Raw genomic sequence first — 24,432 nt, 5'->3', positions numbered from 1 at the left:
AACTAGTTATAATATAGTGAAAGAACATGCTTTTCCACTTGATTTTTGAATATTCAATGATTAATCCTTATCGAATACTAACATGCAGTAGATATTAATCATCTAAAATCAATAAAATCCTCTTTAAAATCGTTCTCAACAATTTTACTAAATTTTGTATAAACTATGTTCCCAAATGGAGTGTTTTATGTGTACCTTCACTTCTAACAGCAATAATCCGACTTCTCCTTATCCTCAAGACTTGATTCTTGATTATTTTTTATCCTAAGACATAAAAGAACATTCACACCAAGTTTCATAAGAAAATACCTCAAGAAAGTACCGTAATTCAACCTAAACATTCACTATACTTACTGTTTCCTTGATTGAAGAAGATGGTTCTTTTTCTTGAACTTCTTGGCCACGAAATGGTGATATTTTTGCTTCCCAATATGCTCCTATATGTAGTGAATGATAATCAGGCTTTGCATGCATAGGTTAGAAGCAAAAATCCAAGAAATGAAGCTGAGAACCAACTCTGGTTCTTACCGCCAGAACTGGCGTGATGGAAGAGGGAGAGAGAGAGGTTTTGGGCAGGAAATGTTTTTGTTGTTTTGGTGATGAAACTTATGTATAAGGTATATGTGGGAAGGTATGGATAATATTAACTTGTTAGACCCAGTTTGATTAATGTGGTTCCATTCCACCTTGGTGTATTCTGAATTTTCCAGCTCTTCTCATTTGTCTTAAATGACTCCAAATCTTATAATATACCATATGTTAGTGTTCTAAGACCCCAAAATTGTTCTTATTATAATCCTCATCATAAAATTTACTTGATATATCTAACCTCATACTCTAAATGAAATTCTAAATCCATTCTATTAAGCGTAACCGTTAATTGCTTAATAGTTGAACATAATTCTATCTTCCAATAGCCCTCAATTTTCACAATCAACTTCTTAAAATAATATATCGACCCAAGTGTTTACATATAATTTAATAATATTATTATCTTTACATAATTCCTTCTAAATACTAATTACACGGAAGCACAAATTATTTTTACACACAACTTATCATACGTATTACTTACGTACGATCACATTTAAATTCCCGAGTTAAGCTACTTAATCATGCATTAATTATTTATTATTTACTGGTGTTACACGCTTCCCCCCTTAAGAAGTTTCGTCCCGAAACTTAAACCGTACCTTAGAAAAGTTGCGGATAGCGGTTTTCATATCAGTTTCTTTTTCCCACGTAGCCTCCTCCGAATCCTGACTGGACCACAATACCTTGACTAATGGTATGACTTGATTCCGTAGAACCTTTTCGCGTCGGTCCAATATTCTGATCGGTCTTTCTTCATAACTAAGAGTCTCATCAAGTTGCAATGGTTCATGAGATAACACATGGGAGGATCGTGCACATATTTCCGAAGCTGTGATACATGGAAACACATTATGGATCGAGACAGCTCCGTTGGCAACGCAATTTCATAAGCTACCTCACCAACTCTTTTCAAGATTTCATAAGGTCCAATGAACTTCAGCTAAGTTTGCCTCGAATCCGAATCTTTTACCCTTTGGTAGGGGAAACTTTAAGGAAAACTTTATCTCCGACTTCAAATTCCAGTTTCCTCCTTCTACGTCTGCATATTTCTTCTGACGATCCTGAGCGATTTTCATCTTTTCCCGGATTATTTGGATTTGATCCATAGTCTCTTGAACTAACTCTGGTCCTACAGGTACTCTATTCCTCAAATCTTCCCAACAAATCGGCGTTCGGCACTTTCGACCATACAGAGCTTCATATGGAGCCATTCCTATTGTGGCTTGATGACTGTTGTTGTAAGAGAATTCTATTAAAGCTAAATGATCTTCCCAAGACCCTTGGAATTCCAAAACACAAGCTCGCAACATATCTTCTAATACCTGAATTGTACGCTCAGTTTGACCATCGGTAGCAGGATGAAATGCTGTACTAAATTTCAATGTTGTTCCAAAAGCTTCCTGAAGTTTCTCCCAGAAATGAGCCAGAAATCGGGGTCTCTATCCGAAACGATGCTTACTGGTACCCCATGAAGACGACAATATTCCGAATGTAGGCATCAGCCATCTGCGACTGATTCCAAGTTCCCTTTATTGCAAGAAATCGGCGTTGTTTTGTGAGACGATCCACTATTACCCAAATTGAGTCATTTCCTTTCCTGATCTTGGTAATCCAGACACGAAATCCATTGAGACAGAATCCCATTTCCATTCTGGAATAGGTAGTGGTTGCAATAACCCAGGGCCTTTTGGTTCTCAAACTTCACCTTTTGACATGTTAAACATCTCGCTACATATCTCGCTACATCCTTCTTGAGGCCTCTCCACCAGAAGTATTTCCTAAGATCTCGCACCATTTTGTATCTACCAGGATGCACTGAATACGGACTACTATGAGCTTCTTTCAAAATCCTCTGTCTTAAATCCTGATCCTCGGGAACACACCATCGTCCCCTCATTCTAATACTTCCATCCTCATATTGAGCAAATTCCTGAGTTTCGCCTATTCTTAATCTTTTCTTTGACACCCTGCAAGAAGCATCTTGGCTTTGCTTTTCTCGAATCTCTAGTATAGGTCAGGTTGGACAGTTAAAGCATTAATGGTTCCTCCAATATCCCCTGAACGTACTAAAACGAGTTCAAATAACTCTATCTCTTTACTCAGTTCATCTGGCAATGCTGATAAAAAGCTTAATTCACTCCTTGGCCTTCTACTAAGTGCATCTGCCACCTTATTTGCTTTTCCGGGATGATATTGAATGTCGATGTCGTAATCTTTTAGCAACTCTAACCATCTTCTTTGCCTCATGTTCATATCTTTTTGAGTGAAGATATACTTCAAACTTTTATGATCCGTGAACACCTTACATGAAACTCCGTACAAATAATGTCGCCATAACTTCAGAGCAAAACAACTGCAGCTAATTCTAAATCATGCACTGGATAATTTTTCTCATGAGGTCGCAACTGTCGAGACGCGTAGGCTATCACTTTCCCATGCTGCATCAACACACATCCCAAACCTTCCTGAGAAGCATCACTAAAATTTCAAACCCCTCAGTTCCGGAGGAAGGGTCAGAATAGGAGCACTGGTTAACCTCCGCTTTAATTCTAAGAAGGCGGCTTCACATTTTTCATTCCATTGAAACGGGAGTTTTTCCTGATTAAACTTGTGATGGGTAAGCTATTTTAGAGAAATTCTTCACAAATCGCCGATAATAACCTGCTAAACCCAGAAAACTCCTAACTTCTGACACATTTTCGGTGCTGGCCACTCTTCTACTGCCTTAATCTTGTCCGGATCACAGAATGCCTTCCTTAGACACCACATGTCCGAGAAACTTCACCTCCTCTAACCAGAAATCACATTTACTAAGCTTGGCATACAACTTTTCCTTCTGGAGTGTAGCCAGGACAGTTCTCAGATGACCTTCATGTTCCTCACGATTCCTTGAGTATATCAAGATATCATCTATAAAGATAACCACAAATCGATCCAAGAACGGCTTAAAATAGCGTTGCATTAAATCCATAAAAGCCGCAGGCGCATTAGTCAATCCAAATGGCATAACTAAAAACTCGTAATGCCCGTATCGAGTGCGGAAAGCTGTCTTTGGTATATCCTCCTCTACAATCCTCATCTGGTGATAACCTGACCTCAAATCAATCTTGGAGAATACACTCGCTCCCCTCAGCTGATCAAATAGATCATCAATTCTTGGTAAAGGATACCTATTCCGCACCGTGATCTTATTGATCTCCCGATAATCTATACATAATCTCATGGAGCCATCCTTTTTCTTGACGAACAACACTGGTGCTCCCCATGGAGACACACTAGGTCTGATATACCCTTCTGCAACAACTCATCTAATTGCTTCTTCAATTCTACCATCTCAGCTGGGCCATCCTATACGGAGCTCTTGAGATCGGGGTAGCTCCCGGAATCAAATCTATATGAAAATCCACAACTCGATGTGGAGGCAACCCTGGTAAATCCTCCGGAAATACATCGGGAAATTTCTGAATTACCGGTATATTCATCAATTTTGATTCAGTTTCTCTCTTGTTCCACCTGACAAATATGTGCTTCCATAGCACCATCCCAGCCCTGATGGTAATGGTCCGCTCTAAGAAGGGTCGAAGTTTCACCACTCGAGTATAACATTCTATTATAGCTCGATTTTTACTCAACCAATCCATACCCAGAATCACATCATACACACCTAAATCAAACATTATCAAATCTGCCTTCAAATCCACCTCCGCAATTCTAATATCACATTCTTTCAGCATATACTTACATCGGAAGGTAGTTTTATCAGGCAAAGTTACACTCAAATCACATGAAGTCACTTTGGGTTTTTGCTCTATGCGGAATGCAAATAGATTTGAAATAAAAGAGTGGGATGCTCCAGAATCAAATAATACAAATGCAGGTAAATTACACACATCAAAGGTCCCGGTAATTACATTACCTTTCTGCTCTATAATCTCTGGCTCCTCAGATGGCTAGACTTAAGGGCAAATGCTCTCCAGCGCTTTCGATCTCCTTTTGGTTACGACCCGAGCTCGATTCACCAGCCGCTTTCAGCAGCAACACCTCACCAGGTCGCTGATTACCTTTAGCATTTCCAGATTGATTTAAAACAGGACACTCCTTGATTCTATGCCCCGTCTTCATGCATTTGAAACAAATGCTTTGCCCCTCACAGTTTTTCCCATAGTGATCTTTTCCACAACGCCGACACTTCCACTCCTTCTTTCCCCCTCGCCCTACCTTAGTAGGGACTAAGGCCATGGACGTTCCGGCTGGATCCGTCTTAATTTTCTTGCTATTCCCGCTCCAGATTTTTCGTTCCCCTTCTTCTTTCTTTTCGAGCTTTCATCCTTTTGCTCAATCCGTTCATGTTCTAAGGCTCGATCATACAAATCCTCAAAGCTGCTATAGACCCCTATTCTTTTCTGGTACTTTCAGATTAACCCTTCAAAAAATCGCATGGATTTCACCCTTTCGTTGCTAGTAAAGTCTGGAGCGAACCGCGAGAGTTCCATAAATTTGGCAGCATATTCTACTACCGTCATCTGCCCTTGCCTTAAGAACAAAAATTCATTCTCCTTTTTCCTTCTCAAAGCTGGAGGAAAGAACTTATTCCTCAACTTTTCCACGAACATTTCCCAGGTGAAAATGGCTTGGGTGGAGGTTTTCTTAACTGTACCCCACCACATATCCGCAGGGCCTTCTAGGTAAAAGGATGCCAGCTTGACCTTCAAGTTCCCTGGACAGTTTACCACATCCAGCAGCTTTTCCATATATGCAATCCAGTCTTCAAATTTTACCGGATCCGCTTCGCCGTCATAGCCCTGTGGCTTATGAGCAGCAAGTCTTATAGAATTCCCTTCCTCATTATCCCTATTTTGTTCCTGCTTTTCCAGGATTGCCAGCAATCGGGTATTCATTTCCCTTAGCTGACGTTCTGTTCGGCTTGAGAATTTTCCAGCTGTTCCTGTGGTTCATTGCTTTCCACATTCTGCTGGATCTCATTGGTCACGTTGATATGTGCCATAACCTATAAAATGATAACTGAATATTCTTAGTAATCCCCAATTTCCAAATCATTGCATATAAGCTACTAAACACCTATTCCCAGAAAGGGTTGCAATTTCCCACTTTACACATATAAGCACATATATTCATATCATAGATCACTCAAAATATATTATAACTTGAAAATCTTAAATTCAAAATACAATACAATAGTTCCATTACCCAGAGTCAATCATCTCATCCTGACAATTCTTTTACACATACAATAAAACTTAGGCTACCACTACTTCCTTCCACATCATCATTGTGCTAATTCCTCCTAAAAAATGTTATATGGATCATATGCGTATCCACTGTCATCGCTACTGGAGGATGGGGTTTCGAGAATGTAGTCGGGTCACTCATCCATGAGTTACTTCCTCGAAATACTACTTCTGGCACTCCCGAGGGTACTCCTGAATCATCACTTGATCCTCTCGAATTACGCGACCGGGGAGGAGCCATACTTGAGGCAGAATCTCCAGATCTTTGAGGTTGAGGTGGTGCCATACTAGCAGCAGAGTTAGGGGGTGTAGGAACTCTTCCCCCTCTTCTTCTTTGGTATTCTACTGTGGCTATTCTGTTGTACATATTTATCCAGTACTGAGCATCCCGACCCATATCTTGCAAACCCGCCGCTTGCTTAGCCCGTTCCATCTCCTCTAACACCTCCTCCGGTGTTCCTTCCCACCTGATCATATTCGTATCAATATTATCTATAACACTCTCATTCAAATTCAACAAAGATGGTGTTGCCATAAACAAAGCTAGCAATTCCAGTAGGTCCAACGGAACAATACCCAGGGATGAAAATGCGGTAAGGTCTTGATGAGGGTGAATGCTTGAATAGCAGGTCGAGTGAAAGGATTATGGTTTCCACTCCCATATAACTGGTTATACTCTTCTATGACATTGAGCTTCTTTCTAGCAAACACCAACGGATCCTCTCCTTCATTCCTCTTAACATCTGGTTCCTCTTGATACCTTCGATTTCCATCACTACCAATCACCCAATATGCATTGTTTCTCCATATTACTCTTGACCCATTACCATTACCACTTCCACTTGCGGACATCTAATTGCACATACATAACACATACTTAGATATCACACATAAGTATACACACATAATCTACACACATTATTTGCCTCCTAAGCATGATATTTATCCATCATAGCATTTCTTAGCTTTCTTGAACATGATCAATCAATCATTTAAAACACTTATGTTTAAACACTTGAATACCTATATGAAGATAAGTATCAAAATCACGTTTTCATTTTTCTTTAAAAGAAGAAAACCTTGGCTCGGATACCACTTGTAACAGCCCCCGTCCTAGCTTATGTTAAATATTAATTAAAAACTATACTTTCTAGCAATAGTGGAAGCAAGAGCATAATCAAATGTTACGGAGGCTGTCACCTGCTGGAGTCAACCCATTAATATGGCTGGATTGACTCTACGAGCTACACTTAAATCAAACATTCATCACACATGAAAATTAATTTAGTTATTACAAACCCAAAATAAGATTTTAATCATAAGTTTAAACAGTATTCATAACAGAAGTAAATCTCAAAAGGTGATCATGTTCAAGCTTGCATCTGCTAGGATAGTAGGGACACGACTTCATATTCGCTCTTTCCTCAGTTTACCTTAGTTTGCTAGTTCCTGCACAAAAATCTGCCCCACCAGGACAGGTTCATAGAACAAAAGAAGAAAGAAAAATCAGCTTACGCTGGTAACATATCAACCCAAAGATAATCATGGTGGCTGAGCATATAATGTATTCACAATCCAATCTCTTTGCAAAATCCATGTTTATTAAACACCATCTCATATGAAATTCACAATTTAATGTTTAAAGATAATCACAAACTTTCATCAACACAACAGAGTCAAAACGGTTTTCTAGTTATGCGTAAGAAGAAGAGTTGCATATTGAGGTGCACCTAAGTGCAAACCTCCACACAATTCGGAGTTAAACTCCTACTTTTTACTCGCTTGCAAGCTTTAATAGGACATGTCCTCACACATATACACACGTTCCTCTTCTATACGCAAAAAGAATTCAAAACCATTTATCACAATTTCGAAAAAAGCACCAATGTTCGTGATTAAAGAAAATGTTTATTACTTCAATAAGGTTGGTTGAAGATGGTTGTGACAGTAGTTAAGTGATAGTTTGGAGGTGCAACAATATAAAAATCAATTTGGCTCACACAGTCCTCTAGTAAAGAACTTGGTTATCTTAAGTAAAAAGAATGTTTTTAGATTCCGAAACAAGGATGTACTTAGCTTGAATCCAATTTAAACATTTACTTAACAATCTAAATTTCAAACTTAAACCTACTGGAACTTTCATCATTTATAAGGAAAATTATCATTCAAATTCTCAAACAAAATAGATATGTTCGTTTCTAAAATGCGGTTTTTTAAAGTGAAATTTCCCTACTTTGATGTGTTATTGAATGAGGAAAGATTTAAAACAAGTTCTCATACTAAAATACAGTAGCTTAGTGATAAAAACATTTGAAATAATCCTTTAAAGCTTCTACTTATCATTTACTAAACATAATCTCATAAGAACATGGAAAATTAAGGTGGTTTAGTCACCTTTTTACTATAAAAATCAACTATCAAATAAGATGTACTTTCTAATTTGAATACCCACATGCAACCTCTTAATCATCACTTAACCTACTGTTCCTCAACCAACTTCATTCCAAAACAATCCAAATTCCAATACACACAAAAGTTCATGAAAACCACAAAAATCACATAACTAGTTATAATATAGTGAAAGAACATGCTTTTCCACTTGATTTTTGAATATTCAATGATTAATCCTTATCAAATACTAACATGCAGTAGATATTAATCATCTAAAATCGAAAATCCTCTTTAAAATCGTTCTCAACAATTTTACTAAATTTTGTATAAACTATGTTCCCAAATGGAGTGTTTTATGTGTACCTTCACTTCTAACAGCAATAATCCGACTTCTCCTTCTCCTCAAGACTTGATTCTTGATTCTTTTTGATCCTAAGACATAAAAGAACATTCACACCAAGTTTCATAAGAAAATACCTCAAGAAAGTACCGTAATTCAACCTAAACATTCACTATACTTACTGTTTCCTTGATTGAAGAAGATGGTTCTTTTTCTTGAACTTCTTGGCCGCGAAATGGTGATATTTTTGCTTCCCAATATGCTACTATATGTAGTGAATGATATCAGGCTTTGCATGCATAGGTTCAGAAGCAAAAATCCAAGAAATGAAGCTGAGAACCAACTCTGGTTCTTACCGCCAGAGCTGGCGTGATGGAAGAGGGAGAGAGAGAGGTTTTGGGCAGAAATGTTTTGTTGGTATTTGGTGATGAAACTTATGTATAATGTGAGGGTATATGTGGGGAAGGTATGGATATATTAATTTAGACTTGTTAGACCCATTTGGTTTGATTAATGTGGTTCCATTCCACCTTGGTGTATTTCTGAATTTTTCCAGCTCTTCTCATTTGTCTTAACATGACTCCAACTCTTATAATATACCATATGTTAGTGTTCTAAGACCCCAAAATTGTTCTTATTATAATCCTCATCATAAAATTTACTTGATATATCTAACCTCATACTCTAAATGAAATTCTAAAATCCATTCTATTAAGCGTAACCGTTAATTGCTTAATAGTTGAACATAATCTCTATCTTCCAATAGCCCTCAATTTTCACAACTCAACTTCTTAAAATAATATATCGACCCTAAGTGTTTACATATAATTTAATAATATTATTATCTTTACATAATTCCTTCTAAATACTAATTACACGGAAGCACAAATTATTTTTACACACAACTTATCATACATATTACTTACGTACGATCACATTTAAATTCCCGAGTTAAGCTACTTAATCATGCATTAATTATTTGTTATTTACTGGCTGTTACAAAAGGGCTTGTGTTGGCCCTAATCACACCTTGCTCCAACAATTCTTGCACCATCTCTTCAATTACATCTAGGGATGGCAATAGGTCCTGCACCCGACCCAGACCCGCTAGGACCCGATCCATTCATAAGGGTCTGGGTCCATAAATTTTAGACTCGATGGGACCGGATCGGGTCAGGGTCCCGAAGAGCATGGGTCGGGTCTGGGTCCGGTTCCACATATACTAGACCCAGACCCGCCCCGCGGACCCATTTACATATTAGAAATTTTTTTTTACCTAAATTCTAAAATTTTATGAGTTGTGATTTTGTGAACTCGTTAGTGTTGTAACTCCACTAAGACATGTAACTTTATGAGTTATAACATTTTAATATTTTATGAGTTGATTCTTAAAATTTTATTTAGAGAATGCTTTAACCACGGCTACAAGAACCTATGTATATTAGGACGAAAATTTATAATTACATATATTCAAAAATGTGATGAAAAATTTAAAACTAAGAAGGACACATTTAGGACCCAGTAAGGACCCATGGACCCACCAGACCCAGCGGATCTGGATCTGGTTCTGAAAAATCTAGACCCAGTGGAACTGGGGCGGGTCTGGGTCTGTGAAAAATAAACGGGTCTGGGTCCAGGTGGACCCGCCCCATTGCCATCCCTAATTACGTCCTTCTGTAGAGGCCTCACATTTAGGGCCTGTTCTCTTCGGCATAAAACACCTGAACTGAACTGAACTTATTGGAGTTGAACTGAACTGAACTGAACTTATTGGAGCTGAACTGAACTGAACTGAATAATTGAAAAATTGAATTAAATTAAATTAAATTGAATGTAATAAATATATAAATAATATTTTAAACAATAATAATATGAATATTAAATAATAATTATAATGATAAGTAATAATAATGAATAATAATAATAGTATTTTGGATATTTCAAATGATAGTTATAAATAAATAATATTAATAATCATAAATTAATAACAATAATAATTAATGCTAATAATGATAATTAATAATAATTATTTTATATTATTTGTATTAATATATTAATACTTGATGATGATATATAATAACAATAATATCTAAGAAGTAAATTAATATTACTATTTTAATAATTAGATTTAATAATATAAAAATATTTAGTAATAAAAATAATGATTGGGTTGGACCGCGAAAATTACATTATAAAACGTCTTGACGCGATTTGATTGGTTTATGGGCTAAAAAAAGTGGGTTTATTTGTGCTTTGACCTAAACCATGTTCCTCCTAATAATAATAGTAGTAATAATAATGAGTAAAGGTATAATAAACAAAATAACATATAGAAACAACAACAACAACAATAATAATAATAATAATAATAATAATAATACTTAATAGTAATGATATATATTTAAATAATAATAATAAGAATAATGATAATAATAATAATAATAATAATAATGATAATAATAATAATAATAATAATAATAATAATAATAATAATAATAATAATAATAATAATAAGAGTAATTAGTAAAATAAATTATACCAACATAATAATAATATTTAATAAAATGATTATAAAAGAATGGAGCTGAACTGAACTAAACTGATCTGAACTTATTGGAGCTAACTGAACTGAACTGAACTGAACTTATTGGAGCTGAACTGAACTGAACTGAACTGAAAATAAGCTGGGGAGAACAGACCCTTATTGCAATATTGGTACCTTCCTTCAGTGGAATCCTGTGATCAAATCCCTCTCTCACTGTAGGCAACCCTTGAATTACAATGACCACTCTTCCATAGTGCTCAAGCAGTTGAGCTAACCTTGAATCAGTAACCTCGGTTCCATCTATTGCAGCTACACTACGGCTATGTCCTATAGTTACTGCTACAAGATGCAATAATGAGATTTCTCTTGTTGTCTGTATCAACTTGTATAATTTATGAGACTAAATACTTCTCACTCTCTTTTCATTCATGCTTCTCAACTTCACCCTCTTACCAGGATAAGTAAATTGCATGATGAGGTTGAGGAAGTCCCATAAAATGGGTCCTAACTGAGAGAACCAATGGACTCCCAACACTAAATCACTCCGACTCAGGGGTAGTAGCTAGTAAGACATCAGCTTCAAAATCAATCTCTTGAATCCTCCAAGTAAATTTTTTAATTACTCCTTTGCATTAGAGTTGTCCTTCATCAGCCACCTTGACCCATATTTATTGGAGGTATTTCTTCCACCTTGATGTCTAGCTTTTCTCCATTCTCTTCTTCATCAAGCTGCTCTGCTCCCTCGTCTTATTCTTCTACCTCCACTGCTTCTATGCAAAAAACCTGAGCCTTCTTCTCTTTACATCTATGCCCAGGTTCATATTATTCATCACACCAAAAACACTGATTTATGGCTCTTTTCTCACTAAACTCTGCAGAAGTGAGAGTCCTCCTGTTGGGGTTAGGGGTTGTGTTTGTGGGTGGGGTTTCTATGGAGCTGGTTTTGAAAGATTTACGTGTTCCAAGGTAGTTTTTTGTAGATGTGGGTAGTAAGGGGGGATTGGTAGGTGTTTTGGGTTTTCTTGGCTTTTGGGAGGCCTCTTGCAAATTGGCTAGACATAGAGCATGTTGCACAGTTTTTGGTGTGAACATTCTTACTGCTAACTGAGTTTCTTCCTCCAATCCGCCCAAGTAACAGCTAAGGAGGTGTTCCTCTACCAGGGTGAGCCTACTTGAGAGAGCATCAAAAGCATCATGATACTCTTGCTCCGTCCCCTTTTGCTTTAGTGCCTTGCATTGAGTTCAGCCTCGGGGTCATCATACAGTTCTCCAAATCTCCATGTAATGGCTTCTACATATTGATTCCAGATGCGTAGAGGTGTACCCTTGAGGTAGTTTTGATGCCATAGAAGGGCTTTGCCTTCTAAATGCAATGCAGCAAGCTTGACCCTTTGTACATTAGAGATCTCCTCTAATTCATAGAATTGATTGCATTTGTATAACCAGGATTTAAATTATGTTCCATCGAACTTAGGAAATCTATTTTGGTTAATCTAGTGGAGTGTGACTAGTTTCTATAGGGAGTATCTTTCTCAGCATTAGATACCAGTTTATTGACTTGCATAGCCAATCCCATAATAAGATCATTTATTTCAGATATAGAATCTGCTCTATATTCAAACTATTAGCATGAAAAGTTCCATCACTTGTATTAACTTGTTCATCCAGCAAGTCTCTCAAGGTATGCTATAGCTTTTGTGTTTCAGTCTGGTCTTCGTTTTCACTCGCTTCTGCTCTCCTGGTGATAACCATGGTGGTGTGAGGAAGGTTCTTCTTTGATATCAATGATACACTCAAACGAATCAAGTGAGGATAATTTTTTTAACTTTGATCCAAATAGAGATGGAAGCTAACTAGATTAACTCTAGAGAATCAGCAGCTAGAAAGAAGAGTGATCTAAGGAATTAATCTAGAATTATCAGTGAAATAGAGATAGTGAGAGAAAGAGATTCAGGAAAGGAGAAGATTATATTTTGATTCATGACCACAAAATACTACGAGGTAGGTTTAAATACCCTACATTACACAGTTAGAAAATAGTGCTACTAATTACAGAGAATAATTAGTTGTCACTATACTGTTGTACTATTATTTGTCTTATTCTCCAACGTTCTTCTCCTATATTGTCATCTTGCTAGCAGTTGTTATTAGGTCAGTGATTGTACCACCATTACTGGTGTCGTCCAAAACATTCCTTTGGGCAGTTGATCCCACATTGGCATATACCTTCTGGTTAGCTTGGATCGAGTCAACATAATTAACAAAATTAACTGTCATTGCCTCCTTAATCTCACTAATTGCATCAGAATCATGATAGAGTATAAAACTATTCGTGGGACTCTAACCTCATGATGGTTAGAGTCCTAAGAATAGTTTTATACTCTATCAATAAAGATTGTCATGGAACTGTTAAATATGGGCTTGGGTCGCACTCATCACAAGGAGATAGAGTCCACTTCATAATACAAAATAGGTTCTACCTTAAACCATATAGCAATAAGAGGAGTGATTCCTTTGCATTATAAAGTGAACACATCGTTCTTCTTTAATCAATGTGAGACACTCACATGTCGTGTGCGCTATACATCATAGTTTCAACACTCCCCCTCACATGTAAGGTCGCTTTTTCAATTGGACCAGAGTAAATAATGGACCCTCTGTAGGAATGGCTCTGATACCATGTTAAACTGAAATATAAATTTATGACATTCACTCAATCTAACTGGGAGCATGTAATATATAAGCGGCTATAAAAAAAACAAGAATACCTCCCGCCATTGCACTTGTATTGTCTGACTCTTTTCCACCGCAATTTTGTGAACCAAATTTATTTAATTTTTTGAATTTCGGTGCCAAACTCTCACTCTCTATACTTAGATAGTGCTTTCATAATTTTTAGAGAGTAGATTTTGGTGACCTTTTTCAGAATAGGCCTTTTTCAGAATATAACACCTATTTTATAAATAGAGTCTTGCCATCAAAAAAATCATAATAAAATGGTGAAGGTCATGAGTGTTATGTTAAGTGGGGGAGAAGATCATGAGGGCAGTTCCTAGAACGTAGCAATTAACCCCTTTGCATTATACTATTTCCGCTTCGCAATCCTTGCAAGTGTTGCACACATTTTTTTTATGGCAACACTCACAATTAATAGAGTATTAAACTATTCCTAGCTAGGACTCCAACCATAGGCTTAATCTTTTGGTTAAATTCGTCCTTTGAAATGATAGCAGGGCCAGTGTGACATAAAGGTCATGGGTTCCAATCTCATCTTCCCCTTCCTTTCTATGTGGAATATTTAACGCCGAGTATGAGGGAGACATGTGCTGCATCTACACTTCAAGCCTAATAGGCTCTCGCATGAAGGGGTGTGATAAAATATTAGGCCCTGTTTGGCAAAACTAGCGGTCGAGGTAGCGGGTAGCTGTTGTAGTAGAGGGTAGCTGTCAACTAGTAGCTGTTAGCTGTCAGCGTTTAAAGTAGCTGTTTAAATAATGAGTGTTTGGCAAAAGTAACGGTTGAAATTGAAAAAACACAATATTAGAAATACATATTAGATTTAGTTGCGAACTAAATTACAATATTTTTATTAATTAGCTTAATAAATAAATTCAATGCTTACACTCCCTAAAAAATCATAATTATAATACTTATAAAAATATGTGATTATTAAAGACATTGTATATGCGATTGTAATAATCATAATTTTGCGCTTTCTTTCTTCATCGATATCCATAGTTATGATGAGCCTGTCAAATATAAAAGCAAACCACAACTTGATTTATCACTAATATATTGCTAAGCATATATAACTGAAAATATTATAGTATCCTATATGTACTCCATATTAGCTGCCAAGGATATCATATTGGAGAGAAGAATCTTTTTTTAAGAAGAAGAACAAAGTACCTCGTATTGGAGAGAAGATGAATAAGTTGTATCCTTGATGATCAGTGTGAAGAGTCCAATTCAAACTCTAACATATATGAAACATAATAAGAACACACAGTAAATAAATGTTGGATAAAAGCTATACTTTCAATTCAATTGAACTAGAATATAGTGAAAAGGAAAGAGAGAAACCTGAGGAAACTTGATCAATACAATGGGAATTTTGTAGCTACTGTCGTTATAGATAAGTTGATTTTTCAAAGATTTTCTTGATTTTTTTTCCGGAAAATGAATATCTGAAAATAATATTAAAAAAAAATAATTTTGAACGCTACTTTTTTTTATGAAACGTTAACATGGGAAGCGTTTCTCAACCACTACCCAACCTCTACCTAAACCTCTACCCTCTACTACAAACGCTACCTTACCAAACACTTATTTTTTTCCTAAGTAGCTTTTTGACCTTGTCCAACCGCTACCCACTACCTCAAACGCTATTGTCAAACAGGGCCTTAGACTATTCCTGGTACTCCAGCCACCAGCTTAAGTTTTTGGTTGAGTTGATCATTTGACAAAAACAATCAATATTAAGTAGTAAATAAACTAGTATAACAAGCTCCGCCACGTAAAACAATAAATTGACAAATAAAGTGTTGTTATTTAACTCCAATACCGTAATTAACAAAGGAAGAAGCTGATAACAACACCCATTTTTTGAATTCCTTCAAACTCTTTACCCATATAGTTAAAACTCATTAATTAATTAATGAAAAATTGACCTAATTATAATTTAGGAAAATGAAAGCCTCGGTCAAATCCAATAACATCAAATGGTGCAATTTCACTGAGAGGTTCCCCCTGTCAAACAGGGACTCAGATCCATTACACCTCATTTGATTGGATTTTATCATCACTGGTAAAAGATTTCAAATGCTTAATTTTTAATATCAAATTATATCATGATAAGATATGTTTGGCAAAACTACTCAAAAGACATGTTTAGCAAAACTAGCGGTTCTAACAAAGTCTATAATTTGAAAGCCTAACCACCCCTAAAGGTAGTTAGTAAAAAAAACCATTTAAACAAATTTTACAAGTTGCCCCTATTTATTATCGTGTAAAGGAGATTTTTGAAATAATCAATGTTTGCTTAAACGTAATGTAATAATAGGTTATGGATCAGAATTCTGGCTTGAATTCTCATAAATGAGAATAAAATAGCTCGGTAATTTCAGCATCGATCATCTGGGGAAATATTCATCATTTCCATAACCATCTTCTAATTCTAAAATGAGTAAAACACTTCTCTTTCATTTATAACATCAGAATGAAGTAAACCATCAAAAAACAATGAAAAATGACAGAATATCAATATGAAGTAAGGACATCAGAATGCATAAACCATTAAAAAGCAATGGAAAATGACAACATATCAATACCCAATAATATAAGCAACTTACAACACTATACACACTAAATTTTATTGCCATTTTTCTCTATCAATAGCATTATATTATCTGTAAAATATCATATGAATAGCACGAAAATCAAAGTGTAGCAAAATCGGGCATGAAAGAGCCTTCATTGCCAAAACAAAAGATTGTTGATTACATACGATGAAAATGCCATTAATATGTACGTTCTTGATTACTATTTTGAGGTATCGTCTGTTTAATATGAAGATGTATATAATTATATTTACATAATAGACTATCCTCAAATAGAAGAAATTATAAAATAATATAACAAAGTTAAATAGATAGAAGAATCACGTTTTCATATGTTAAAAGACATCTAGCCATGACTGATAGTAAAGTTGCCCTAATAGTAAGCTACTGTGAAGTCTAATAATAATAACTATACCAACCAAGATGTCATTATATATCATTTTTCATCTTCAAGGTGCATAGTCATCAAACTCTGAATCACTTACACCAATCGTATAAGATCACCAAATAGCACTACCAATGCCCTTTTGTGTATGTCTTGTATAACATTCAAGCTCCAAAATTACCTCACCTTCGCATAACATATTAGTTAATATAGTTATTACTATCATACTCCACTTCATACTCTTCATCATTGAGAACAGGATTAAACTAGACTACTCGAAAATCTTCACTATCAATCATGCCTAGAGGTTCGTTAAATATGAACAACATTTATAATAAATAGCACCCTCAATTAGCATATATACTAACAATAAACAAGAATAAAAAGATAATTTAAAATTAGAAATAACATTAACCAAATAAATATCATGGTGAACAAAATATTTACATCCAAACATTTTCTCTATCCTATATATCTTTCTTATTTCACCTATCTCCCAAAATTAAAATGTAGGAATTTCTACATGCATAAATCATTATACGTAACAGACTATGCAATTTTATGATTCCATAATATATAGGCAACGTACAGCGCTAAATACACTATTGTTGAAAAGCGTATCAGAGACTCTAATTTATTGCCATTTTGCACAAAAAATTATATTTTTCGAGTCCACAACAAACAATTAGTTCAACCCATAGAATAAAATGAAGTTAATTGGATTTGTGTGCATCAAAGAGATTCCCATTAAATAATCAGTTTTAAGATGTAACTACACTAGTATAATTCATTAGAACAATGTAGTGCTGTTATTTAACTCCAATCCCGTAATTAACAAAAGGACGAAGCTGATGACAACACTCACTTTCTGAGTTCTTCCAGGCTCATTACTCACTATTTTACTAGAGCAAAGAGTATAGTTAAAACTCATTAATTAAAGGGAAAAGCTATATGTAGCCCTAAGGGCTGTATATAAGAAGTTAAAAATAGAAATAAGTTACATTAATTGATCATTTATTACATCGATTGATGCAAATTTTTTCCATAAATTTACAACTTATTTCCGTTTTAAGTAGTGTATTTATGTCTTGTATGTAACCCTAAAATTTTCCTAACTACATTTTAGGGAAATGAAAACCTCAGTTACATCCAATAATATCAAATGATGAAATTTCACTAAGAGGTTCCCCCTGTCAAACAGGGACTCAGATCCGTTACACCTCATTTAATTGGATTTCATCATCACTGGTATAAGATTTTCAAAACATATTTGAAGTAGTAAGGTTTCAGATAGTCGATCAAGTTATATCATGATAAGATGTAGCCCTTCAAAGTGGGATTCGAAGTCATAACTACACCTCAACCAAGTAAAATTACCCATCATTATCCTTTATTCAACCATGTATTTTTCAAAACCAGAATTTCAAATTTAAATCTAAAGAATTTTAGCTCAGAACACTAGATAGCTTTTTCTATCACGAATTTTCTGAAGCAGAACTGGCATAAGCTGAAATTTAATCATCATTGTCTTATATTCAAAATAATAACTAAAATATAACTAATATAAATTAGACAATTTAAAATGCAGTTTTAGTAAAAGAATTTGTCTTGTAGGAGACTGTCTATTTTTAAATTAAAATTAGACAATGATTCAATGAAAGGCCCAATATAAAAAAAAGAATTATCCCAATAATGATTAGGTTAATTTTTTTGGTGATTAGTTTAATTCATTTAGTGACTAAGTCTACTATTATGTTAAAAGTAGACCGTCTCTTTTAATAATTTTTTATAGTAAAAAGAAGTTGGCTCATATCAAGAAATTCAACCATTTTAATCCTACACTTCATCGAATAAATCTCGGAAGCGCGGATAAGTTACTAATCATTACCAAAAAAATTACAAAATTCAACTAAAACCTTCTTAAAAATAACTTATGGAAATTAGCCACTGCATTAATTGTAATTTGAATTTTTTTAAGTTGACATGTGTAATTCCGAGACAATATTCATCCCATCAACAGCTACACAATAACTTCATAAAATTTATAAAGAACATTTTAATAAATAAAATGTTTAAAACTAGATTTGAGAAAAATAAAGAGAAAGCTCAGATGCATCCATTGGTTATCTATAATCAAAGAAACAAACAATGCTCTCATAAAATATTACTATTTTTCCCCAATTAGTAAATGAAATTTTCGGATAATCGATGTTTTCGTAAATGTAATGTAATAATAGGTTATGGATCAGAATTTTGGCTTGAATTCTCTTAAATGAGAATAAAATAGCTCGGTAATCATCTGGGGAAATAATCATTATTTCCACAACCTTATCCTCATTCAAATATACACAAAACACATAAATTATACTTCCTCCTTTTTAATTCTAAATAAATTGAGAATAATTTAAGTGCATCAAAGAGATTCCCATCTTAGACATATCATCATATTTGATACTCCTAACAGTTCTGATGTCCCTGTCTAGTTTTTCATCATCTGCACCTACTAAATTTTCGGTAGAAACTAACAAAAAAAAAATTCAAATAATTAATATTTTTGAAATTAAATTAACATGTATAAATTAGGGAAAAATGAACAAAACCCAAAAGCCTCAACTTGAAGTTGGTTTGAAATAGGGAAAAATTAAATTAACATGTATAAATTAGGGAAAAATTAATCGCGCCATTATATTATTTGCACAAAAACATTAAAAACTTGAAATAGCTTTCACTAACAAAACAAAAGATTGTTTATTGCACACGATGCACTTGGAGCCCAATCCACTACATTTAGCTACTACAGTCTACAGTATCTCCATTCTCATAATAGTGATAACCTTAATTTCTAATTCTTACATATCTTCGAATTATGGGATAAAGGTGCAACTCATCTAACGCTGAATCAATTACATAACTCAAATAAGGTCTCCAAGTAGCGGTACGAATGCGTTCTATCTCTACCTTGTATAACGATCAAGCTCCAAAATCACCTCATCGTCGCATAACATATTAGCTGGTTAAGTTATCACTATCAAATCCAACTCATTCTTGTCATCATTGAGAACAAGATTAAAGTAGGCTACTCGAAAAGCTTCAATATAAATCATGGCTAAAAAAACGCTTACAGATGAACGCAACATCTATCTTCAGCTAGCATATATCCCAACAATAATCAAGAATCATCAGATAACTAAAATAGAACATTTAATTCCAAACATTATCTCTATTCTATATGCCTTTTCTATACTGTGGATGCTGACTAAATGTAGGAATCTCTAGTTCTCTACATGCATATTTGGGATTCGATACAAAAATCTAGTGCTGTTATTTAACTCCAATCCCGTAATTAACAAAAGGACGAAGCTGATGACAACACTCACTTTCTGAGTTCTTTCAGGCTCTTTACTCACTATTTTACAAGAGCAAAGAGTATAGTTAAAACTCATTATTTAATTAATGAAAAATTTAGCTAATCACATTTAAGGGAAATAGAAACCTCAGTTAAATCCAGTAATATCAAAATGGTGCAGTTTCACTGAGAGGTTCCCCCTGTAAAACAGGGACTCAGATCCATTACACCTCATTTAATTGGATTTCATCATCACTGGTAAAAGATTTTCAAAACATATTTGAAGTAGTAAGGTTTCAGATAGTCGATCAAGTTATATCATGATAAGATGTAGCGCTTCAAAGTGGGATTCGAAGTCATAACTACATCCTCAACCAAGTGAAATTACCCATCATTAACCTTAATTCAACAAAACCAGAATTAAAAATTGAAATCTAAAGAATTTTAGCTCAGATTATTAAACAGCTTTTTCTATCACGAATTTTCTGAAGCAGAACTGGCATAAGCTGAAATTTAATCATCATAGCATTATACTCCAATTAATAACTAAAATAAATTAGACAATTTAAAATGCAGTTTTGGTACAAAGAATTTGGCTCATATCAAGAAATTCAACCATTTTAATCCTATACTTCATCGAATAAATCTCGGAAGCGCGGATAAGTTACTAATCATTGCCAAAAAAATTTACAAAATTCAACCAAAACTTTCTAAAAAACAACTTCTAGGAAAGAAGCCATTGAATCAGATAATTGTAGTCTGAATTTTTTTAAGTCGACATATGTAATTCCGAGACAATATTCATCACATCAACAGCTACACATCAACATTTATTAAACAACATTATAAAATAACCAACAAAATTTGAGAAAAATAAAAAGAAAGCTCAGAAGGATCCATTGGTTATCTATAATCAAAGAAACAAACAATGCTCTCAGAAAATAGGTAGTTTTCAAATCATCACCGCTTTCTCTCCTCTTCTACATAATTGGGATAAATATGCAAGTATTACTATTTACCCCAATTTATTATCATGTAAATGAGATTTTCGGATAAATTCATTTTTTACAGTAATAATAGGTTATGGATCAGAATTCTGGCTTGAATTCTCATAAATGAGAATAAAATAGCTCGGTAATTTCAGCGTCGATCATCTGGGGAAATAATCATCATTTCCATAACCTTATCCTCCATTTAAATCCTAAAATAAGTGAATCTATCTTATAATCTATAAGAAATTCTATCATAATATATAATGTAGGAACTTCAGAATGCATAAACCATCAGAAAACAATGGAAAATGCCAGAATATCAATCCCAAATAATATAGGCAACGTACAGCGCTGTACACGCTATTGAACATAAGCGCACCAGAGACTCTAATTTATTGCCCTTCATCAAAATTCAAATAACTGTTCTAAAGTAATCACATGAATAGCTCAAAAATCAATTGTGCAACAATTACAAACATCTCACCTAAAAAAGCCTTCATTGCCGAAGCAAAAGATCATTTGATTACATACGATGCACTTGGAGCCCAATCCACTACGTTTAGCTACTACAAGAAAACAACATTCATATCTCCGTTCTTGTTTGCAATCATTAGGCTTTCCAGAAAATTTTATGTTGTTTTAAAAACTAAAATGCCTCAGAGGTAGTGACAATTTTGAGATATCATCAGCTATTTAATCTGAAGATGTATAAAATTATAATTACATCACAGGCCATCCTCAAATACAAGAACTTATAAGATAAAGTGCATCAAAGAGATTCCCATCTTAGACATATCATCATATTTGATACTCCTAAGAGTTCTGATGTCCCTGTCTAGTTTTTCATCATCTGCACCTACTAAATTTTATGTAAAAACTATCAAGTTTTGAAACTAGTAAAAAATGAACAAAACCCAAAAGCCTCAGCTTGAAGTTGGTTTCATGGTATTTAACTACTCAAAGTATATTTATCGCCATCATAGACTAAAGGGTTTCCAAATTCTTACCTAATTTTTTCAGAAAAATAAAACAAAAAATAAAAAAAAAAAAAAGCAAAAGCCTCAGAATTGCAGAATTGTAACAGCAAGGCCCTTTTAAGGGGGCCATTCAGTCCCGAAAGATGGTGTTTTTTAAACTGATTTCTTCATAGGCGTATTAATTCTATAATTAAAATTGAATTATAAATAAAATCAAATAAATAAATAAAAATGTTAGTCTCATGGCCCGCCAAAAAGTAAAAGCAGCAACGCCGCTACTCAAGGTAATGAGATATGAGCTCGTCATATAACGGAGATTCCCGAAAGAATCTGCAACGTTAATCGACTTGATTTGTGACGTTTTTACTCATTGGGATATACAAATATTGAATCTAATTTGCCCCAATTTAATTTCAATGTAAATGAGATTTTCGGATAAATCTCCGTCACATAAATATAAATATATATGTTAAAAAAAATAGGTATGAAGATTCAGGAGCAATGAAAATTGAACTTCACACTTGGTGTTAACAAGTCAGATCAAGTGTTGGATTATAATATTTCATAGGCTCATCCTTATCAATAGCTATAATATCAAAAAAAAAAAAAAAAGAAAGGAGAAGAAAAAAGGAAGGGTTGTGGAGAGAGAATTACTCAGTTCAGCGGGTTACTCGACACGCAAGAGTTCTTCTCGACAAAGAGAAGATCCTGCAATCCGGTCTGTTGAGCTTGAATATTGTGAGTCGTCACTGTAATTCTCCATTAAAAACCCCAGATATTTTCAGAAAATGAGAAATTAAAGAAAAGGAAAAGGTTGAGTCTTGGAATAGTAGAGGCGGAGGAGCGGTGAGTGAGTGAATGATGAAAGTAACATTAGCGTTGGGTATAATTTATAGGAGAGAGAGAATTAGGGTTTTTCTTACTCAAGGGTTTGGTTTGGGTAGTTGGGCTAGGTTTACGTGACAATTTGTTAGCCCGGCCTTTTTTGCCTTACAGAGTTATAGACTTATAGTACATAGTATGTCTCTTGACTCTTTGGAAGGATTAGGTTATAAGATCAATTTGATTTACACGCCAACTCGTACTCCCTCGCGACATTTTTGTTTGGTTTGGTGTGTTGACTTGAAATTTTGACATTAATTAGTTTCTTCGTTCCATACTTATCTTAACATTTATCAAGGCACCTAGTTTTAAATGATAAGTTATTATTTGGTTATCAATTGTTAATTTATTGAAAAATAGATCTCTATTACATAAGGAAAGAGGGAGCAATAGTGTCCTCTTTTGAAATGCTTATTTCATCCCCCCACCCTTCCTTTCTAAATTACAAAAGGAATGTCAATACCAAAATAGGGGTTCTAACAAAGCCACCGAAAATTAGATTTCAACATCACTCAGAAATCACTTATATCAGGAAACTTTACAAATCACTCATAAAATTGAGAAAATCACAAAAAATCACGAAAATGATCAGAAACTTAACAAATCACTCATAGAATTGAGAAAATCACAAAAAATCACGAAAATCACTCAAATGATCATAAACTTTACAAAAACAAAAAATTAACTTATAAACTAAAACTAATATACTAGGACGTCAATACATACAAAAACATTCACAAAATTCACTTACAAATCATTGTTCTCAAGAATCATCATCTCTATTATCTCTATTATATAAGGGAAGGGGAAGTTATGGTGTCCCTTAATGAAGAGACTATTTTACCCCTTTTCCTTTCTAAATTACAAATTCACTTACAAACCAAAGGGAGATTCTGTAACGCCCCGAAAATTCATAACCTTAATTAAACACAATTTCTCATACTTAGCAGCGGAAATGAAACTTAAGCCTGTGGGATATGGCCCACTAATACAATGCAATCTTAAATAGTGCTACATAAATACTCGATAATAATAATAATAATTTCTCTAACACCAGATACCGCACACTTTCCCTTGAACATGTTCCTTATTAACAGCGCACTTGCAATGGCTATGCTCACACCTAAAACAAAAAACAAAACATCATGAGCCGAAGCTCAGTAACATTCTACCCTAACAACGTAAATTCATTTCAATTCATTTTATTTGCAAACAGGGAGAAGAGAATATACTAAAACATATTTCAAATTCGTAATGGAATAATAGCAAAGTAAACATTTATGAATAGCATATCGATACTTCATAAGTTCCCATTATCTTTTCATCTTTTAGCTTGGTAACTAGCGAGTATAGACATGTGATGACCCTCAAGGAGCCCAGCTCCCTTTTTGG

The 24,432-nt window shown here is 34.4% G+C and overlaps 1 protein-coding gene, 2 long non-coding RNA genes and 20 other non-coding genes across 23 annotated transcripts; all 23 read right to left on the bottom strand.

The window, feature by feature from the left end:
• Positions 1-3,920: 3,920 nt before the first annotated feature.
• Positions 3,921-4,833, bottom strand: LOC130591464 (uncharacterized). The gene is made up of 2 exons (XM_057394788.1): positions 4,614-4,833; positions 3,921-4,402 (listed from the first exon to the last, which is right to left on the bottom strand). The coding sequence occupies exons 1-2, from the start codon at positions 4,831-4,833 to the stop codon at positions 3,921-3,923; spliced, it is 702 nt and encodes a 233-aa protein (XP_057250771.1).
• Positions 4,834-7,040: 2,207 nt separating this feature from the next.
• Positions 7,041-9,184, bottom strand: LOC125497995 (uncharacterized). Its single transcript, XR_007274768.2, has 3 exons — positions 8,757-9,184; positions 8,598-8,666; positions 7,041-7,304 (listed from the first exon to the last, which is right to left on the bottom strand). It is a non-coding gene; the product is annotated as an uncharacterized LOC125497995 (long non-coding RNA).
• A 5,475-nt stretch (positions 9,185-14,659) lies between these two features.
• Positions 14,660-23,104, bottom strand: LOC125497433 (uncharacterized). Its single transcript, XR_007274181.2, has 3 exons — positions 15,203-23,104; positions 15,029-15,095; positions 14,660-14,868 (listed from the first exon to the last, which is right to left on the bottom strand). It is a non-coding gene; the product is annotated as an uncharacterized LOC125497433 (long non-coding RNA).
• On the bottom strand, positions 15,654-15,760 carry LOC125498102 (small nucleolar RNA snoR97). The gene has a single exon (XR_007274869.1). It is a non-coding gene; the product is annotated as a small nucleolar RNA snoR97 (small nucleolar RNA).
• On the bottom strand, positions 16,185-16,280 carry LOC125498073 (small nucleolar RNA Z103). Its single transcript, XR_007274838.1, has one exon. It is a non-coding gene; the product is annotated as a small nucleolar RNA Z103 (small nucleolar RNA).
• On the bottom strand, positions 17,640-17,746 carry LOC125498101 (small nucleolar RNA snoR97). The gene has a single exon (XR_007274868.1). It is a non-coding gene; the product is annotated as a small nucleolar RNA snoR97 (small nucleolar RNA).
• LOC125498077 (small nucleolar RNA Z278) lies at positions 17,980-18,093 on the bottom strand. The gene has a single exon (XR_007274843.1). It is a non-coding gene; the product is annotated as a small nucleolar RNA Z278 (small nucleolar RNA).
• LOC125498071 (small nucleolar RNA Z223) lies at positions 18,287-18,377 on the bottom strand. The gene has a single exon (XR_007274836.1). It is a non-coding gene; the product is annotated as a small nucleolar RNA Z223 (small nucleolar RNA).
• Positions 18,647-18,733, bottom strand: LOC125498108 (small nucleolar RNA U36a). The gene has a single exon (XR_007274875.1). It is a non-coding gene; the product is annotated as a small nucleolar RNA U36a (small nucleolar RNA).
• On the bottom strand, positions 19,084-19,167 carry LOC125498074 (small nucleolar RNA Z103). Its single transcript, XR_007274840.1, has one exon. It is a non-coding gene; the product is annotated as a small nucleolar RNA Z103 (small nucleolar RNA).
• Positions 19,251-19,344, bottom strand: LOC125498088 (small nucleolar RNA R44/J54/Z268 family). Its single transcript, XR_007274854.1, has one exon. It is a non-coding gene; the product is annotated as a small nucleolar RNA R44/J54/Z268 family (small nucleolar RNA).
• Positions 20,152-20,258, bottom strand: LOC125498100 (small nucleolar RNA snoR97). Its single transcript, XR_007274866.1, has one exon. It is a non-coding gene; the product is annotated as a small nucleolar RNA snoR97 (small nucleolar RNA).
• On the bottom strand, positions 20,335-20,449 carry LOC125498076 (small nucleolar RNA Z278). The gene has a single exon (XR_007274842.1). It is a non-coding gene; the product is annotated as a small nucleolar RNA Z278 (small nucleolar RNA).
• Positions 20,632-20,721, bottom strand: LOC125498070 (small nucleolar RNA Z223). The gene has a single exon (XR_007274835.1). It is a non-coding gene; the product is annotated as a small nucleolar RNA Z223 (small nucleolar RNA).
• On the bottom strand, positions 20,783-20,869 carry LOC125498107 (small nucleolar RNA U36a). Its single transcript, XR_007274874.1, has one exon. It is a non-coding gene; the product is annotated as a small nucleolar RNA U36a (small nucleolar RNA).
• On the bottom strand, positions 20,927-21,004 carry LOC125498081 (small nucleolar RNA Z155). Its single transcript, XR_007274847.1, has one exon. It is a non-coding gene; the product is annotated as a small nucleolar RNA Z155 (small nucleolar RNA).
• On the bottom strand, positions 21,069-21,162 carry LOC125498078 (small nucleolar RNA R41). The gene has a single exon (XR_007274844.1). It is a non-coding gene; the product is annotated as a small nucleolar RNA R41 (small nucleolar RNA).
• On the bottom strand, positions 21,273-21,368 carry LOC125498072 (small nucleolar RNA Z103). Its single transcript, XR_007274837.1, has one exon. It is a non-coding gene; the product is annotated as a small nucleolar RNA Z103 (small nucleolar RNA).
• LOC125498087 (small nucleolar RNA R44/J54/Z268 family) lies at positions 21,945-22,038 on the bottom strand. The gene has a single exon (XR_007274853.1). It is a non-coding gene; the product is annotated as a small nucleolar RNA R44/J54/Z268 family (small nucleolar RNA).
• On the bottom strand, positions 22,099-22,169 carry LOC125498083 (small nucleolar RNA Z267). The gene has a single exon (XR_007274849.1). It is a non-coding gene; the product is annotated as a small nucleolar RNA Z267 (small nucleolar RNA).
• On the bottom strand, positions 22,238-22,335 carry LOC125498122 (small nucleolar RNA SNORD96 family). Its single transcript, XR_007274888.1, has one exon. It is a non-coding gene; the product is annotated as a small nucleolar RNA SNORD96 family (small nucleolar RNA).
• Positions 22,645-22,741, bottom strand: LOC125498105 (small nucleolar RNA snoR31). The gene has a single exon (XR_007274872.1). It is a non-coding gene; the product is annotated as a small nucleolar RNA snoR31 (small nucleolar RNA).
• LOC125498096 (small nucleolar RNA Z107/R87) lies at positions 22,807-22,915 on the bottom strand. The gene has a single exon (XR_007274862.1). It is a non-coding gene; the product is annotated as a small nucleolar RNA Z107/R87 (small nucleolar RNA).
• Positions 23,105-24,432: the final 1,328 nt, after the last annotated feature.

Source organism: Beta vulgaris, chromosome 5, assembly GCF_026745355.1.
Source record: "Beta vulgaris subsp. vulgaris cultivar EL10 chromosome 5, EL10.2, whole genome shotgun sequence".
In the NCBI taxonomy this organism is placed as follows: domain Eukaryota; kingdom Viridiplantae; phylum Streptophyta; class Magnoliopsida; order Caryophyllales; family Amaranthaceae; genus Beta; species Beta vulgaris.
This window is presented reverse-complemented; position numbering and strand designations above follow the sequence as displayed.

Coding starts and splice junctions, on each gene's coding strand:
- LOC130591464 (XM_057394788.1), bottom strand. CDS start 4,833: ATGGCCTTAGTCCCTACTAAGGTAGGGCGAGGGGGAAAGAAGGAGTGG. Junction 4,403..4,613: donor GTTGCTGCTGAAAGCGGCTG/GTGAATCGAGCT, acceptor CATTCCGCATAG/AGCAAAAACCCAAAGTGACT.